Source organism: Anguilla rostrata, chromosome 7, assembly GCF_018555375.3.
Source record: "Anguilla rostrata isolate EN2019 chromosome 7, ASM1855537v3, whole genome shotgun sequence".
Lineage (NCBI taxonomy): Eukaryota > Metazoa > Chordata > Actinopteri > Anguilliformes > Anguillidae > Anguilla > Anguilla rostrata.
In genome coordinates, this window is record NC_057939.1 from 37,120,139 (window position 1) to 37,136,139 (window position 16,001).

The following is a 16,001-nucleotide window of genomic DNA, read 5'->3' on the forward strand; positions in this document are numbered from 1 at the left end:
CACTTGGTAAAACTGGTTCAGCGTAAAGCACACATTTAGTTGCAGCTAAAAGCTGACACTGAGTGGTCTCTTCTTTATCCGCAGGTGACTCATTCAGTGAAGAGGCAGAGAAGAAGTTTGAAAAGTATCCTGGGCAGCTAAATAACCAGATCTCTTAATTCAGCTGGACGTCTTCCTGAGTTATTCTATAGCTCGGAAGTCCGGAGTGGGCGTATTTAAGACCCAGATATGTAGTTTGTGTGGTCTGTGATAGTGCCCAACACTTATCAACTGAATTCAGTTGCACCTCCGACCTGGGACTAACAACCATCAGTCATTCAGAAGTTCAAACACAGAGCGATATAAGACTAGCTGATGTGAAATTATAGTTTATTTTTTTATTTTTCTCGCTAAACATGACCCATCACAAATGCTGTGCAATTATTTCACAGTAACCATGTCAGTTATCCAAGTAGTAGTGCGACACTTTGGAATATAAAGTTTTTTTATTTTATTTTTTATATAATTGCCATGCAGCTTTGTATATTCTGAACTAGCTATGAAAAAAACCTGATTTCATAGAGTATGTTCTTATTTTTTATGAATATTAATGCACAACCAAAATGAAGAATGTTTGTGTGTGAGTTTTATATGAGGATTTTAACCTGTTTTGATTTACAGCTGGGATTGCAATACATCCCTTGGGATACTGCAATGTATTGGAATTTACAGGGTGCATATAAGCACCTCAAGATACCCAACCAGACTGGTGCTGTTTTGTTCCTCATACATATTTAGTTTCAACAGAGGTACCATTACTATCACGTCTTGGTATTCTGTGGTATATATGTAAACATCTATCAGAAGCTATGAGTAGATAATAAATAATCAATTCATAAATGAAGACAGCTAGTTCATTTAAAAATTTGAATGTTGGACTCAGTAGAAGCAAGACTCTGATGTTGCATTGTGAAACTTATATTCAAACTTCAAATTTGACAGCAGTTGCATTTGTAGTCATGAACACAATGAGGAAAATTACTCATGGCAATAAGGGTAAATTTTGAGACCTCGCTATTACCTTCAGATTCTGACAACACATTTTACATCAATACAGCCCTAATCTGAGCCTTGTATTAATGCTCACAAAAATGAACACACATGCACTTACACATGCACGTGCACACACACACACACACACACACGTTTCCTTGATTTGGCTCTGTACTCCAATTTTAGATTTCACATTCACATGCGGTTAAAGTGCAGATTCTCAGCTTTTATGAAAGGGTATACATTTTGGTTTCACTGAGTAGAAATTGCAGCACTTAGCACATAACACCCTCCCATTTCCAGGGACCATAATGTTTGGGACATATTAAGGTTATGCAAATGAAAGTAGTCGTGTTTACTAATTTGCCACATATCCTTTGCATACATTGACTGCTTGAAGTCTGTGACACATAGTCATCACTAGATGTTGTGTATCTTCTCTGGTGATGCTCTGCCAGACCTGTATTGCAGCCACCTATAGCTCCTGCTTGCTTTGCGGCTAGTTGCCTTAAGTTTTCTCTTCAGCATACCTGCATATGAAGCACATGCTCAGTTATATTCAGATTGGGTGAATGAGTTGACCAGAGAAGAATTTCCAGTTTTTAGCTGCTAAATCTTTAGTTGATTTTGCAGTATGTTTGGGATCATTGTTTCGCTATATCGGATGATGCACCATCCAATGAGTTTGGAGGCATTTGCTTGAACCTGAGAAGACAAGATGATTCTACACACTGTACACATTCTAATACTGTTATCAGCAGTTACATCATCAATAAAGAGGAGTGAGCCAGGACCTGTGGCAGCCATGCATGCCCAATCTAAATACTCCCACCACCATGTTTCACAGATGAGGGGAGAGGTGCTTTTGAACTTGGGCAGTTTCTTTTGGCTTGAATACTTTGCTCTTGCCATCACTCTGATTCAAGCTAATCTTGGTCCTTTTGTCCTCAAGACCTTTTTCCATCCTGTTTTACAGCTAATTAGGGGTTTGCAGCATACAGTGTAGCCTCTGTAGTTCTGTTCATGAAGTCTTCTGCTGACAGTAGTCACTGACACATCCATGCCTGATTCCTGAAGTTTTTTCTGATCTGTCAGACAGTTGTCTGGAAGTTTTTCATCATAATGGTGAGAATTCTTCGGTCATCACCTGTAGAGGACTTTCTTGATCTACCAGGCCCTGAGCTCACCAGTACTCTCATTCTTCTTAACGACAATCCAAACATTAATTTTGGTAAACCTAAGGTTTAGCCTATGTCTCTGGTTATTTATTTTTTATTTCTCAGCCTTATAATGGCTTCCTTAACTTTCATTGGCACAATAACTCTGATCCTCATGTTGACAAATGCCAATAAGTCTCCAAAGGCAATCAAAAGTCTAGAATCAAGGCTAGATACCAAAAGCTGTCTTATACCTGCACTAAGGAATCAATTGTACCGACTTAACTAAGCAGAAACACGTGAATCCATTTGTCCCAAACATTATGATGCCTTAAAATGGGGGGCTGTGTACAGTAAAAAAAAACATGCTGTAATTTCTACATAGTGAAAGCAAAATGTATAAATGCACTTCATTAAATTCTGAGAATCTGCATTTTAATCATATGTGAATTGATTGATCACAAATCTAAAATTGTGTATCCTCCTGAGACCCATAGTAGAATATTTGTTTTTTGAAATTAAGACCAGAGACTCATATCCCCTACAGGGTACAAAAAATGAATTGCTGGGTCTTATGTAAATTTTGATTATCCAACAGATTCATTGAATGAGTAGCGTACACTTTACATTCTATTGCTCTCTCTAAATGTAGTTTGATGTCATTTTACCTCATTTTCTGTAGTAGTGTTCCTTTTTGAACTTGAATATCAGTCTTGAATGTCATCCTGTGATTAGTTTCATATCACATTTTGACACACAATACTTGTTTTGGTGTCTTGAGGAAATGTCTCCCATGCAGATGGGAGAACTACCATGGGTGACAAAAGCATCCTACCTTATTTTGTTTGAAAGAGAAAAACAAAACAAAATGATTTGATGAGAATTGTAGCATAGCAGGCCTTTGTACTGTGGAAAAGTCCACTCTGAAATAGTCCATGGTCATTGTATACTTAAGCAGGAATTAAGCTAAATAGCTTCAGTATGTTATATATCCAATAGAACAGGTTAATGTGGAGAGAAAGGTAAGCATTGTTAAGCACACTATGATATTTTAAGAAAATAATATGAAAAAAATCTTGTGATTATGCCATTGCTCATGTTTACCATGAAGTGACTGGTGCTGAGTGGTCTCTGATTACAATAATGTTGTCAGGATTCACTACAAGGAAACTGGGTTGTAAAGAATAATATAATTATATTTTGTAATATTTCCATTTTCATTAATGAATGTGGCTAAAGAATCCATTTTTATGCTACTTTTTCTGTGTACGACTTTCAACTTTGTGAGACCTTAGCATTTATATGAAGTTGATCATTCAGGAAGATGCTAATTCCTTGTCTAAATGTGCATTAAGGCAAATGGAAACAGCTGCAATTTGCACAAAACCTAACTTGGATCTTAGCTGCATTAAAAAGCAATCATTTGGAGTGTCCTGCTGTGTGTCCTTGCTCAGTTTATGTGACATTTTTCAAACAAAAGCAATTTGGATACCCAGTCTTGATGGGTCTTTTGCACTGTTAACATAAATGTGTTTAGCACCACAATGTTAAGTAAATTCACTGCAATATTCTAATGGAAGCATAACCACTCACAACAAAATTCTGAGTGGTATTCAAGCTTCATTATTGCTTTGCCTTACATTTTGGTCAGAAAAGGTGGTGCTATGCTATTGTAATCTCAGGTGATCCCAAGCAGAGAGACGTGTGCCCTGTGTAATGTGGAATATCAGTAACTCGGTAATAAATTGTTCAGTTTGTTCCCCTGGAGAGGTTTACTTCTTTTTACTTTAAAAATCAACAAAACATGCGGTTTGACCACAAGTGCCCAAATGTTTGCATACTACTGTATGTGCTTGAACAGAAAATGAGCAGATTGAGCAAATATGACATTAAACATAAGCCTTTTTGTTTAAAGAACAAGCTTTATTTGAGATTTCAGTATTTTATTTTTCAATCTATATATCTAGTTTTGCATTGCACCAGTGTGTACAAGGACAGTACAATAAAGCGATACAGGTTAAAGATATGTGCAGTAGCAGATCAATTTAGCATGGAGTGAAAGGAGAAGTCAAAAAAGTGGCTCACATGATCACTTATTCTGTAAGCATAAGAGATGCCTAACTGGGGCACATCAAATAGGATTTTATGGATATTGTGCACTATCAGGTTTAAGCAATACATTGTGGGAAAGAAATGTATTTAAGATGACAAGCCATCACCACCGTGATGGATCATGTTATTAACAGAGGAAGTACGTGTAGAACTAACAAAGGCCTGACCTTGGCCAAAGTATTAATAATCTGTAGAAGTGTGCACTAAATATAAAACACAAGCAGTAAAAATCTATACACAATGTAAACACAGCTTCTGCCATGCAAACTAGGCCTTTCACAGACGTGTCGCTAAGAATAAAATCCAGCAGGAATTTGGGGAGTTGAATACATGTTTCGTGGCAAAGAAGGGGCGGGACTTAGATGGGAGAAGGGAGTACCTATTTTAATTAAAGAAAGGAAGGGGCTAGGAAATAATGGTTTCTGAGAGTTGGGAGATAATGGTGTCAAGAATAGAACCTAAGAAACCAAAGCGAACAGGTGGGAAGTACCTAAGTTAAGCTCCACAACAGGAGGAGCTGTCAAAAATGGATAAAAAGGAGATGGAAACCCCCGGGGTTTTCAGAGTGTTTGGGGAATGATTGGATGTCTTGTCTTTGAGTTATGAACGATTGTTGTTTGTATTGATCTGTGCAGATCAGCCCAGGTTCCTGTATGTAATCTTTGATTCACCTACAATAAATCCAGTTGCATCAGACTCTGTGGATTGTGCATAATTTTTAAGAAGCATTCAACAGTGTGGAAGAGAGCGACCCCGGCGTTTTTGGCCCAGGGCGAGGCCTGTTTTTCTCCCCCACAACATGCCTACCAATAAGATCTGATGTGATGTGCAGCTAGTGACAGCTAAAGTGTGTGTAGACAGCATCAGTTCCATGAACTGCCAATGGCCATGCTACAGCACATAAAAAAGATCTGCAAACCCATGTAAAAACCACAGCATTTCACTGAGGTAAGCAGATTTCTGCACTAACGTACCCACAGTGACAAAAAACATCAAATATGAATATCAAAATGTTTATAGTTCACACATAATGCATTTGTAATACATTGTTTCACAAGCATGCAAATGAGGGGTAAAAAGGCAGCCTTTTTAGGTACAGAATATAAAATTTTACTGTGACTCATACCAGCATCACTTAAAATGTGCAATCTGTTTCAAAATTATTTATATTCTACATTTATGTATATTCATGTATTTATTTTATTTACAAGTCCATTAGTGTTTAAATTTTTATCCAGTACAAAAAGCCACATTTGCAAAATATTAAAAATGTCAATATATTTAAATGTTTTTAGTCAATCAAAAGCTTACAAATCTCCAGTTTCCACACCAATTAATATTAAAGCAATTAGTAGCTGATTATCACACCAATGTTAGAATAGTGCATTGAAACTGAGTAACGAAAATTCCTGAGGTGCCTAGGTTTAACGGTCAGATTCATCTCAAGCATCTCACTTGAGGAATGTCTCAATACAAGGCCTGATAGTAGTCATTGACAGCAAACTCAAGGCCCACAGCTGGGGCTCATTCAAGAAGCCACAGTAAGTAAATGTATATAAATATCAACAAATATATAAATATCCAGAATCCACTTCCCCTCAGCCTTTTTGATCCACCCTTGTGGAAAGAACATGGTAGAGACAAGTGGCTCAGATATTTGCAGATACTATTTATCATGCCATTGTCGTTATCCTGTCACTTGATTACAACCCCTATGCATCTGAAGAGGTAGGAAATTGCGTTTCCACTGGAAATACATGAAAACTAAGAAACCAGATAATTTTCAGAAATTTGGTATTGTTAGGCAAGGTCACAGATAAGATACAGAAATGTCAATATCGTCTGTCTTGGTTGCTAATAATATCTGTGAATTAGCACATGCTGTTACTTTTTAAATTATTTGGTAGCTCACTAGTTTGCTGGGAAAATTAGAATAATTTTACAATTAAATGAAACAGGATAAGTAGTTAAAAATCCAGTACTTGACAACCAAATCTGCTTATTCATCCCACAGAATTGCAAATTATACCTCAGAACCGAAGAATGTGTTGTTATGGAATTGGTCACCCTTAATAGACACCGAAAATGGACTGCATACAGACACTACTTCTGTAATACATCTTTTCAGTAAATGAACGCCCAGCACAGATATCAATGCCCACATGGAACACACATCATCTCCAAGATGATTTTTTTGTGTGTAAAGTACTCTTAACGAAAAACACTGGCTGCCTTGATATCTCTGTTATTCTCTGGCCCACTGGCTTCTCTTTTGCCCCATCTTTTTCCCACATTCTTGTCATCTCTCGTGTCACTCAGTCAACTCTGGGGTCATGTGCAGCCTGAGTAGCTCGCGACCTCTCCTCACCACCATGCCAAGGCTGTCGCTGCTTCGCACTGCGCGGTAGACCTCCTCTGCCGTCCGCACCACCGCGTTGTTGATCTCCACCACGACATCACCCGGTTTCATCCCCGCCCTGAAACAAAGGTTCAACACACAGGAGTAATTTCTGAAGTTACAAATATGAGTCATTCTATAGGTCAGACCTCATATACAGGGGTGGCAGGTGTGATGCATCAGACATACTTCCATAAAAGGAGGAGATGTGTCTCCTCCTGTTGACATAACCCCATTCAGTAGTGCTAGCTTAGCATTTTATGATATGTTGCGCGTTACGGTTCAGGTCCTAACTCAGAGATAAGTTTTTTTAAGCAAAGATTTTGTCTTAGTTTAGTTTACGATAATAACCGTGGTTGTAGCTAATGCTAACACCTGATCAGCCTCTGCTAGAACTGTCTCTGGATGCACCAAATTCACACACGGCCCAAAAGAGGAATGCCACAAAAAACAGACCATGAACTAAACAATACTGATAAACTGTATCCTGAAAATGTAAACACCTGAAAAAACAACACCGTATTGACAACAAAACAGAGGGAACAATGAGGTCTGGAAAATGTAGTAGTCCAGTCCTGCTTGAATTGAACAGAAAAGATACAAGTTGGCACTTTATCTGTCCAATACAAGCGCTGACACTGTAACGCACCGATCGGCCGGGGAGCCCATGATGATCCGGTGGATGAGAATCCCATGGAGGATGTCTGGAAAGGCGGGGTCACGCAGTTTCAGCTCCGAAATGATGCTGGGGAGAAGCAATGGGAAACAAATGGTCACTTCACTGTCTAAACATTGCCCAGATGTCTGGATACCAGATCACAATGGAAGACCGCAATGTCACCCCCAGGAGGCATGAGTGTACTTCAAAACTGTGACGTGTCTGACCAATGTTTAGTTGTCAAAACAGAAGCAGAGATGGGAGAAATACATTTTGTGAATGCCAAAATAGGTGGAGCTACCATGCGTTATCTGTGACTCACTGATTTGAACCAATCACTGCTTGCGTAAGAAAGACAAACTCTTTTGAATAGAAAAAGTAGAAAACAGTCAGCATACAGTTGCTTGAACTGCTTTGGGCTTAATGACGCTTTATTCTCCCATCCTCCATCCCTCATTCTACACAGGTCTGCTGCACAAGGGAACTGAACATGACAAACTCCAGCGGGCACCTGTGTCGTTCATAGCAGCTCTTTCTCTTTCTCTCTCTCTCTTTCTCTCTCTCTCTCTCTCTCACACACACACACACACACGCACACAAAGACTAAACAAAATGAGATCCACCTGGGTGTAAGCGTCAGCATCATCACTCCAATGTACCGTCGCTTTGCTGCAGACTCTCCCAAGTGAGACTCTAGGTGGTAGTGCGGTGGGGAGGAAAGACAAAAAAATCTTAGTCGACTTTACAAACACAAACAGCATACAATTTAATCCTGCCACACTTCTCTGAACAGATTCCTATTGGAGAATAAAGTATGCTATTCAACAGCAGTATTCCTGACTCCTCTCATGGGGCAGGTAATAATTATATTAAACCCTACCCGCTGTGGGCCCCTTGTGCTGGGATGTCAACATCTCAATTTTCTATAGCAGTGCAACTGAACACCAGGTGCTGCTGACTGCATGTTCTGCAAGTATTTGCTCCGTCCTTGCACTACACCACCAGATTTCACAAATGAGATTACTTCCTGAGTGGCGGTTGCTGAGCAGAAAATAGACAGGGCAGAAGCTCTCCCTTTAAACTGATCATTGGTCTCAACCTGTTTTCATTCATTTTCATTGATTAACAAGTGTGCCACTGATAAATTAAATTCAGGAAAATCAGTTTTAATCACTAAGTACATGTAAGAAAAAAATATACCAACTCTTAAAGACCGTGTTTGCTTTCAATACAACCTTCAATAAAGGATACAAAACCAGCACTTCAAGATTTAAATGACAAAACATTTCATAAATAGTCTCCGAGTGAGGGTGCAGAGAATGAAGAAAACATGCATTCGCAATCTTGAATAATGTCAATAAAATGTGCACAATTTTGCAAAGCAAATAAAAATTATTTTATCATTCACCTAATACAAGACTATAAAAAGTTACATTTTATTTGTTTATTCTTTTACAGCAGCAGGAAACAAGACAGAAACATTTCACACAAATGTTCCCCTGCTGCTGTAAGAGAATAAATACGTGTGGGAACCATGTATTCTGGACAAAATGATGGTATCAGTTTCTCAGTTTATTACCTGCCTAATAGCCTAATTCAGGAGAACTGGCTATATCTGATGATATTGAGTATTTTGGGAATAAATTGCTGTATTGTTAAGGAAATGGAACGGAAAAGACTGAAAACAGATTGAGACCACTGCTTCCTGGACGAAGGTGGTAAAATAATGAAGAAAGAAATTAGGTGGTGTAGTGCATGGCTGAAGTAAATACGACACTCTGGCCCACAGGACCTGGAGTTGAGTTGCACTGTTTTACATTATTCATATTTCACTGAAGTGGGCCAAAGTAAATAGGGTTAAACAATAAATGATATTCCATAATCTGACAGTCACTGGGGAAATTAAAAAGTATTAAATCTTTACTGTATTTCCTTACAATTTCTATACATAACATAAAGGGCCTTTCTACATCTAATATTGTTATTTTGTTATTATAATATCATTACAAAAACAACTAAAATAAGTACTTAGTAAACAGCATAAATCTAGAGCATTAGTAAAAAGATTCATTGTTGTAAACTTTGTTTTAGTTTGAGCAAGTTTACCTGACTTTTTAAAGACTTTATCTGACTATTTTCTATGGCTTTCAAGGATACAGTCACAAAAGCTTTTTGTTCTGCTGTCTACATGAGGGCTATATCCAGGGGTTAAAATTGGGATTTGGGAGGTGGGTGGACCCTGAGATCCGGTGGGAGGTGGGTGAAAAAAGGTACAAACCAATGAATGCCTCAGCTCAAAATAGTTGTATCTTTAATGTATTGTGCACATAATTGTAATTAAGGAAAACAATGTTTTAAAAAGAATGTATACTATTGATGCAAGCTTTTACATAATATATTTCAAGTTTACTGAGTGTCATTAATGCTGAGAATTTTTTTTTACCCACGAAAATAATCGGTCATCCTCCTCTTGTCCTCACTTTTTTCCTCCTTTATCCATCTTTCTTAAACTGGTGAGGCGCAAAACTTTCCTTTAAACTAATCATTGGTCTCAAACTGTTTCAATTAATTTTCAGTCATTAACAAGCATGCAAACATCTGACTAATCAATTGGAAAGGGACACCGCTTCTTCGCATTGTGTTAGGGAGATTAAATGAAAAATGCGATTTAGAAAAATCCGTTTTAATCGCTAAGCCGTGGCGGAATCGTCCCGATTGTCCTTGAGTATCAATACAATTAAACCACAAAATAGGCTACTCAATACTATCATATATAGCCAGCTCTCCCCAAATAGGCAGTTTTAGCGAGTAGCCTAGGCCGTATAGCCTACATTTATTTTAACTTGCAGTACGAAATTGTGCACATTTTTAATCAACATTATTTGCGGATAAATGCACTTATTTCTCCGCAGTCGTATTCATGGCAAATATCTGAAATGCGTAGGCTAGATTGTAAACAAAATTGAAGTGCAGGCTTTGTTTTTGCTGGTTATTCTGAGAGCTAACACGGTAGATAACAGACTGGTGTAACTTGTTTGTTAAGTGTAGACTACTTGGTGATTAAAATGGATTTTTAACAGATAAATTGAATTTATGACTTAATCCCCCTAACATGGTATGAAGACGCTGTGTGTTAGGCTACTTGCCATTTGATTAATCCGATCGTCGGCACGTTTGATTATAAAGGAAAATTACTAATGAAAACAGGTTGAGATCAATGATTAGTTTTAAGGAAAGATTTGCGCCCCACCTATTTTCAGCTCACCAGTCGCCGCTGAATAAAACGTTATGTATGTGGGAAATATTCAATCCTAGCTTAGCTGCTGACCAGCAACCTGCTGATTTTGCTTAAGCAATCAAAGTTGCCGTTAATAATAGGCGGCGTTCGTGGGGGCTATTTATTCACCTTTCTTTAAAATGTTGCATAGATGAAATTACATGTTAATGAAACTACCTACCGCGTCCGCTTCCAATCAATCAAGAAATCAACGATATTTTTCTTTCTTTGCCTGTCTATATAAACGACTGTTCCTCCTGAGTTTTTTGTCTTCTGATTTTGGATTGGTTGAGCGAATAACTGGCTAGAGGGAACACATGGGCTGGAGCCTAAATGGACGGGATTGTCATAGTTATTTGTAAAACTGCCAGTAAAAATTATTTATTTATTTACCAAAGGTGGGTGGACGCCATCCACCCGCGTCCACCCCCAATTTAACCCCTGGCTATATCAGGAAAAGTGACTGTGATGGTTAGACCAAAAACAATCATAACGGAGGAATGATTGATAAGATAATGAAATGGGGGAATGTTGAAGGAAGACCTCTGGGGGTCAGAGAACAAGCACTCACTCTTCCTCTCGGTAGCCCGAGCGAGGAAGTGTCGAAGGTGGTCTGAGGGAATGGCAAAGGAGATGCCTGCTGTCACCTTCATCGTGTTGATGCCAATAACCTCACCATCCTGCAACCCAGATCACACTGTCAGTTTGAGCAGGGGCTAGTGACTCCATGACTAGAGCACTGCCATTCTATGTTTTTATATTTTTAAATGGTTAAAAGATAAAAGCAGTTATTTAGGGCTACAACTATCCTTTTGGACTTTGGTCAAATCAGCCCTGGACTTCAACTAATAAACCTAAAATCACAAGGTGTATAATTTATGGTATCAGTATTCCTAGTCTATTTAAACAGCTGAATTGATAAATTATGGCATATTTATCACTGGAACTGTGACATAAAACTTAATCATATTTTTGTGTATCCCTATTAAGAATTGTGTGAATACATGGTGCTTACCAAGTTAATGAGTGGTCCACCTGAGTTCCCAAACTGCAAAATAACACAACCAGCCATCAATTCTCTGGCGCAAACACAAACAATAAAAAAGAAGAAGAAAAACACAATTTCAGACTAACACAGAGCGTGTCAGAGGATTGGGAACATTCTTTTATTTGGTTAAAAGTTTTATTAAACTTTCACCAAAAAATGTGGTATAAAGGAAGCACTCCAACATGAGGAGAGAGGCAATTGTTTGATGAATGAATAGTGGATGAGTTTACACCATAGACATGCATATGTAACTAGACAAGAGCACATGCCATCGGATAACCTAAGCTTGTGAAGCCCCGGAAGTAGGCCTGTACTGTGCATGTTATGGGAAAAACATTGAAGCTTGAATTAAAGTGAAATCACAGTTTTGAAGGCAAAATAAAACTTCCCCGATGGTAATTTGGGATTCATTTAACAGTCATTATGTTTCAAATGAAAAGCGGATTGTTAAAATATGTCATATGTGATAACGTACATTTTAATAAATATTTTCCCAAAACTTCTGGACTAAAACAACCATTGTTTCACAAATAACAAAATTTACACACTGAAATTTATGATCAGAAAAAATAGAGAAATGGTTGTTAAGAAATGTATATATTAAAGTATTCATGTACTTTAGTTCCATGGAGTCTTTCAACATCACAGTGAGTGAGTTTTATCACTCTGTTTAAGCTCAGGAACAGATTGATGAATTCACTAATTGCACACGTCTCTACGCTTTTATTTCTTTGGAAAGCAACCTCTTCTGCAGGCTTAATGTTGTAGTTTAAATCTACTACAGTATCCAGTATGAGGACATACTTGTTATGCCTTAGTTAAATGATATGACACTCACGTCAATGGCAGCATCAGTCTGGATGTAGTCCATATTGGAATTGGACAGTCCCAGCTCGCGGCTGCCCCTCTGTGTAGAACTGACAATGCCTGACGTGATGGTGTTCCGCAGGGCGAATGGGCTTCCCATGGCAACCACAAATTCACCCTGTCGCACATCTGCTGATGCTCCCAGGGGAAGTGTGGGGAGGGGGTGCTGGAATATGAGTGCATATCACCTGTTATTCAGTCTCCTCTCTGGTTCATTTTTTTCTGGTATGAAAATGTTTACCGCTTAAATCCCTGGTTACAAAACAGGCTTGCATAGCATGGGGAATTCCAGACACTATGATGTCAACCGAGGCAACACACAGGCAGTGTGAGAGTCATTCCTGCTGAGTCACTGCTTTGTGCCACAACTCAAGCAGATTCACTGTGACATTAGAGGGTTACCTAAACATCTAATCAAAATACAGTTTGTCCTGAACTTTAATTAAGAAATTTAAGCAAGGAATTTTCATTCTGATGACTGTGTAGAATAAATGTTAAATTTTTGTTTGCAACAACTTTAAATACAGAGAGTACTGCAAAGACTAAACCCGATTCCATATTTTAAGATGACACTATAAACAATCCAAACATACAGCAATAACAGTCCAAGTCAAAAATAAATTAATTTGGCTAAAAAGAGAATGAACATTCAAAAATATAAGCTACATTTATGTTAAATAGCTGAACACATTTTTTTTGCATACTTTTTTGTAATTAAATTCCTTCTCTGTTTTAAGTGAAATCTCTACTATAGGCATTCATTGAAGGAAACTATAGTCAAATATGTTTGGCAGAGTGGCACATTCAGAGTAACAGAAAGTGAAGCATTGCCTACCTGGGCACTGATTTTGATGGTGGCAATGTCTGCAACCTGGTCTACGTCCTGTACGGTGGCATTATATGCCTCCCCATTGGCCAGCCTAACCCGAACTCCCCGTTTATTGGCCACTACATGGGCATTGGTCACAATTAGCCCATCTCTAGTGACAATGAACCCAGAGCCATTTGAGATGGGGACTTCCCGGCCAGAGAAGGGATGCCTAGCATGCAAGAACAACACCAATGCATCAATCAAATTATCTGCAATAGCATTCTTAACAGCATGAGGTAAAGTCTGCCTGATCACTTGCTGATGCTACACAACACCAACAATTACTGGGAACAGACTCATATTTAACCATACAGTCATATAGATAGGAATCTATAAAGCAGGGTTCCTATAACCTCTTCCTGGTTTCAGTGTAACCCAGAGACTGTAAAAAATAGGTGTAACCCCTACACTGAAACGTCACAATATGAACACTATTGAGGATTGAGTGCATTTTAAGTAAGATCCTATGTAGCTTAAACATTCTATAACTACAATGTCACAGAAATTAAACAATAAACGAAAAAGCATGAAAGAATGTCGTTTTCGTGTTTACTAAAGCCGGTGTTCACTGAAATTATGTTTTGAATGCGCTTTTATTTTGAAACCCGCCCGGAAGTTACGAGTCACGTTTCACATTGCCGTTTTCTTTGTTATGGTGCTGCATCAACGTGTGTAAGATATCTATCATACATAGAAAGGAAGCCAATCGACGTGAAAAGGAGTGAACTTTCAGTTAGGTAGACTATACTCCTACCATAGAAACGATATATAGTTGAAAGCATCACAACCCTTGGGATGGAAGTTTAATGTTGCAGCTTAGTGGCGACGCTGTCATAATTTTTTTCCCGACCGTGAAAACTGGCTGACTTGTTTACATTTTGGACAGATGTGGCTACGGAGTAAATCTGTCGTTGTTTCCGTGGCAGCACTTTCGACACAAGTAATATCGGAAAAATCCTGACATTTCTTCTTACCGTGAAGAGTGCCTGACCCTCAACCGTCGCGTTTTTTCCCCAAAGATGGTATTTCTAGATAAATAGCCTAAGTTCGCCGCTGTGTTAACACATTTCTACGGTTGCCGGTCAGGCACTCTTCACCGTAAGAAGAAATTTTAGGATTTTTCCGATATTACTTGTGTCGAAAGTGCTGCGACTGAACAATGATAGATTTACTCAGTAGCCACATCTCTCCAAAATGTAAACAAGTCGGCCAGTTTTCACGGTCGGGAAAATTTTTATGACAACGCAATGTAGACTGAAAAATTATAAAATATTAACAGCCCATCAAAAACATTTATCTATGTTATCTAACGTTAAGCTTACAACAGTAGTCAACTAGCTGCACTAGATGTGCACGCAGCAGCAAAATAAACCAATGGTAATATTATCGTAATGTTCTAGCTAACTTTACTTTCATATTGAATGGCCAATGTTGTTAGTCAACGTTATATTTTGTACATATTTTGGTGTACGAGATGGCGAGTCTTACCGTCCTATTATTTCGATGTACACAACTGCAGGTGCAGACTTCTCTACAGCATCTGCTATGAAGTTGTATTTGTAACGTGGACCATCGAGTTTAGCTGGGGAAGCGCACTGCGCGGTTGACAGAACCGCTCCAAGAGCAGAACTCTGAGCAGTGAACCTGGGTAGAGTTCTCCAAGTACCAGATGCGGTAGACTGTTCCCGGTCTCGTTGGGAATTTAGTAACAAAGCACCACCAATTCCAATCCCAATAGCGCATGCTGTCGTGAACAACCTGGTCCGACTTGAGCCATTATCACTATCACTTGCTGAAATCACTGGATGTAAACTGTCGTTAATTCCACCAGCTGCGATTTTACTCTCCTGATCACCATGTCCCTGAGTTCGCTGGGGGATCTGAAGCCTCCGATTCCGCGTACATGTCCTCAACAACAGACGATACGTAGAACCCGACATATTCAAAATTGTATGCAGGCTAATAGCTTGGCGCCGCATTCTCTCACTCCGCAACAGACCAGACTGTATGATGAAACCTTCTTGTGATTGGTGGTCCCGTAACGCCTCGACCAATAGCCTCGACACTGACGGTTAATAATAATTATGAGGCAGTGTTACACCCTTCTTTCGTCATGCACGAGGCAGCCAAGGGGAAAACAACGGGAAATCCGCGAAAGTCCTATTAGGGCTGGCTTTAGGCTACTCCCGTTTTCCATTTTGAGTGGAAAGCACCCAAATTTATAAAATAGCGAACCTTCTGTAAACCTCGCCTTGAGAATGGTCTTAAAACGAAAATGTAATTGTGGTGTCTTTCACGTTCACAAGTAAACGTTATTACTTCGAAGATAAAAAATAAATAAAAAACATCCGTGAGTAGGCTATAGGCTTAATTACCCGATTTCCTAAACTCCCAACTTTCTTCGACGACTTAAACCTATTGATGAACCCGCTGCTAGGAACGTCGGAGGCATAGGCCGAAGTAAAGGATCAAGGCTAAGTACTGAGTAACAAACATTGATTCCTTGTGTAGAAATAGCTTAATGCGAGCTCATAAAAAGGGGTTTTAGGCAAATTTAATACATTGGCCAACCTAGGCTACT

At 38.8% G+C, this 16,001-nt stretch overlaps 2 protein-coding genes across 7 annotated transcripts in view; one reads left to right on the forward strand and one right to left on the reverse strand.

Moving 5' to 3' along the window:
- LOC135259622 (lysyl oxidase homolog 3A-like) overlaps positions 1–4,997 on the forward strand; it is a 47,812-nt gene extending 42,815 nt beyond the window's left edge. For all 6 annotated transcript variants that reach the window (XM_064344185.1, XM_064344188.1, XM_064344189.1 and 3 more), the window contains one exon: positions 85–4,997. In XM_064344185.1, coding sequence (XP_064200255.1) covers positions 85–158 — 74 coding nt within the window. In that variant the 3' untranslated portion in view covers positions 159–4,997. The remainder of the gene's footprint in view (positions 1–84) is intronic.
- A 301-nt stretch (positions 4,998–5,298) lies between these two features.
- Positions 5,299–15,584, reverse strand: LOC135259625 (serine protease HTRA2, mitochondrial-like). The gene is made up of 8 exons (XM_064344193.1): positions 14,909–15,584; positions 13,385–13,589; positions 12,521–12,715; positions 11,650–11,682; positions 11,206–11,314; positions 7,981–8,050; positions 7,349–7,444; positions 5,299–6,778 (listed from the first exon to the last, which is right to left on the reverse strand). Exons 1-8 carry the CDS (start codon positions 15,397–15,399, stop codon positions 6,613–6,615), a joined length of 1,365 nt encoding a protein of 454 aa, XP_064200263.1. The 5' UTR covers positions 15,400–15,584; the 3' UTR covers positions 5,299–6,612.
- Positions 15,585–16,001: the final 417 nt, after the last annotated feature.

Coding starts and splice junctions, on each gene's coding strand:
- LOC135259625 (XM_064344193.1), bottom strand. CDS start 15,399: ATGCGGCGCCAAGCTATTAGCCTGCATACAATTTTGAATATGTCGGGT. Junction 12,716..13,384: donor CCATCAAAATCAGTGCCCAG/GTAGGCAATGCT, acceptor CTCATATTCCAG/CACCCCCTCCCCACACTTCC. Junction 11,315..11,649: donor GTGGACCACTCATTAACTTG/GTAAGCACCATG, acceptor TCTGGGTTGCAG/GATGGTGAGGTTATTGGCAT.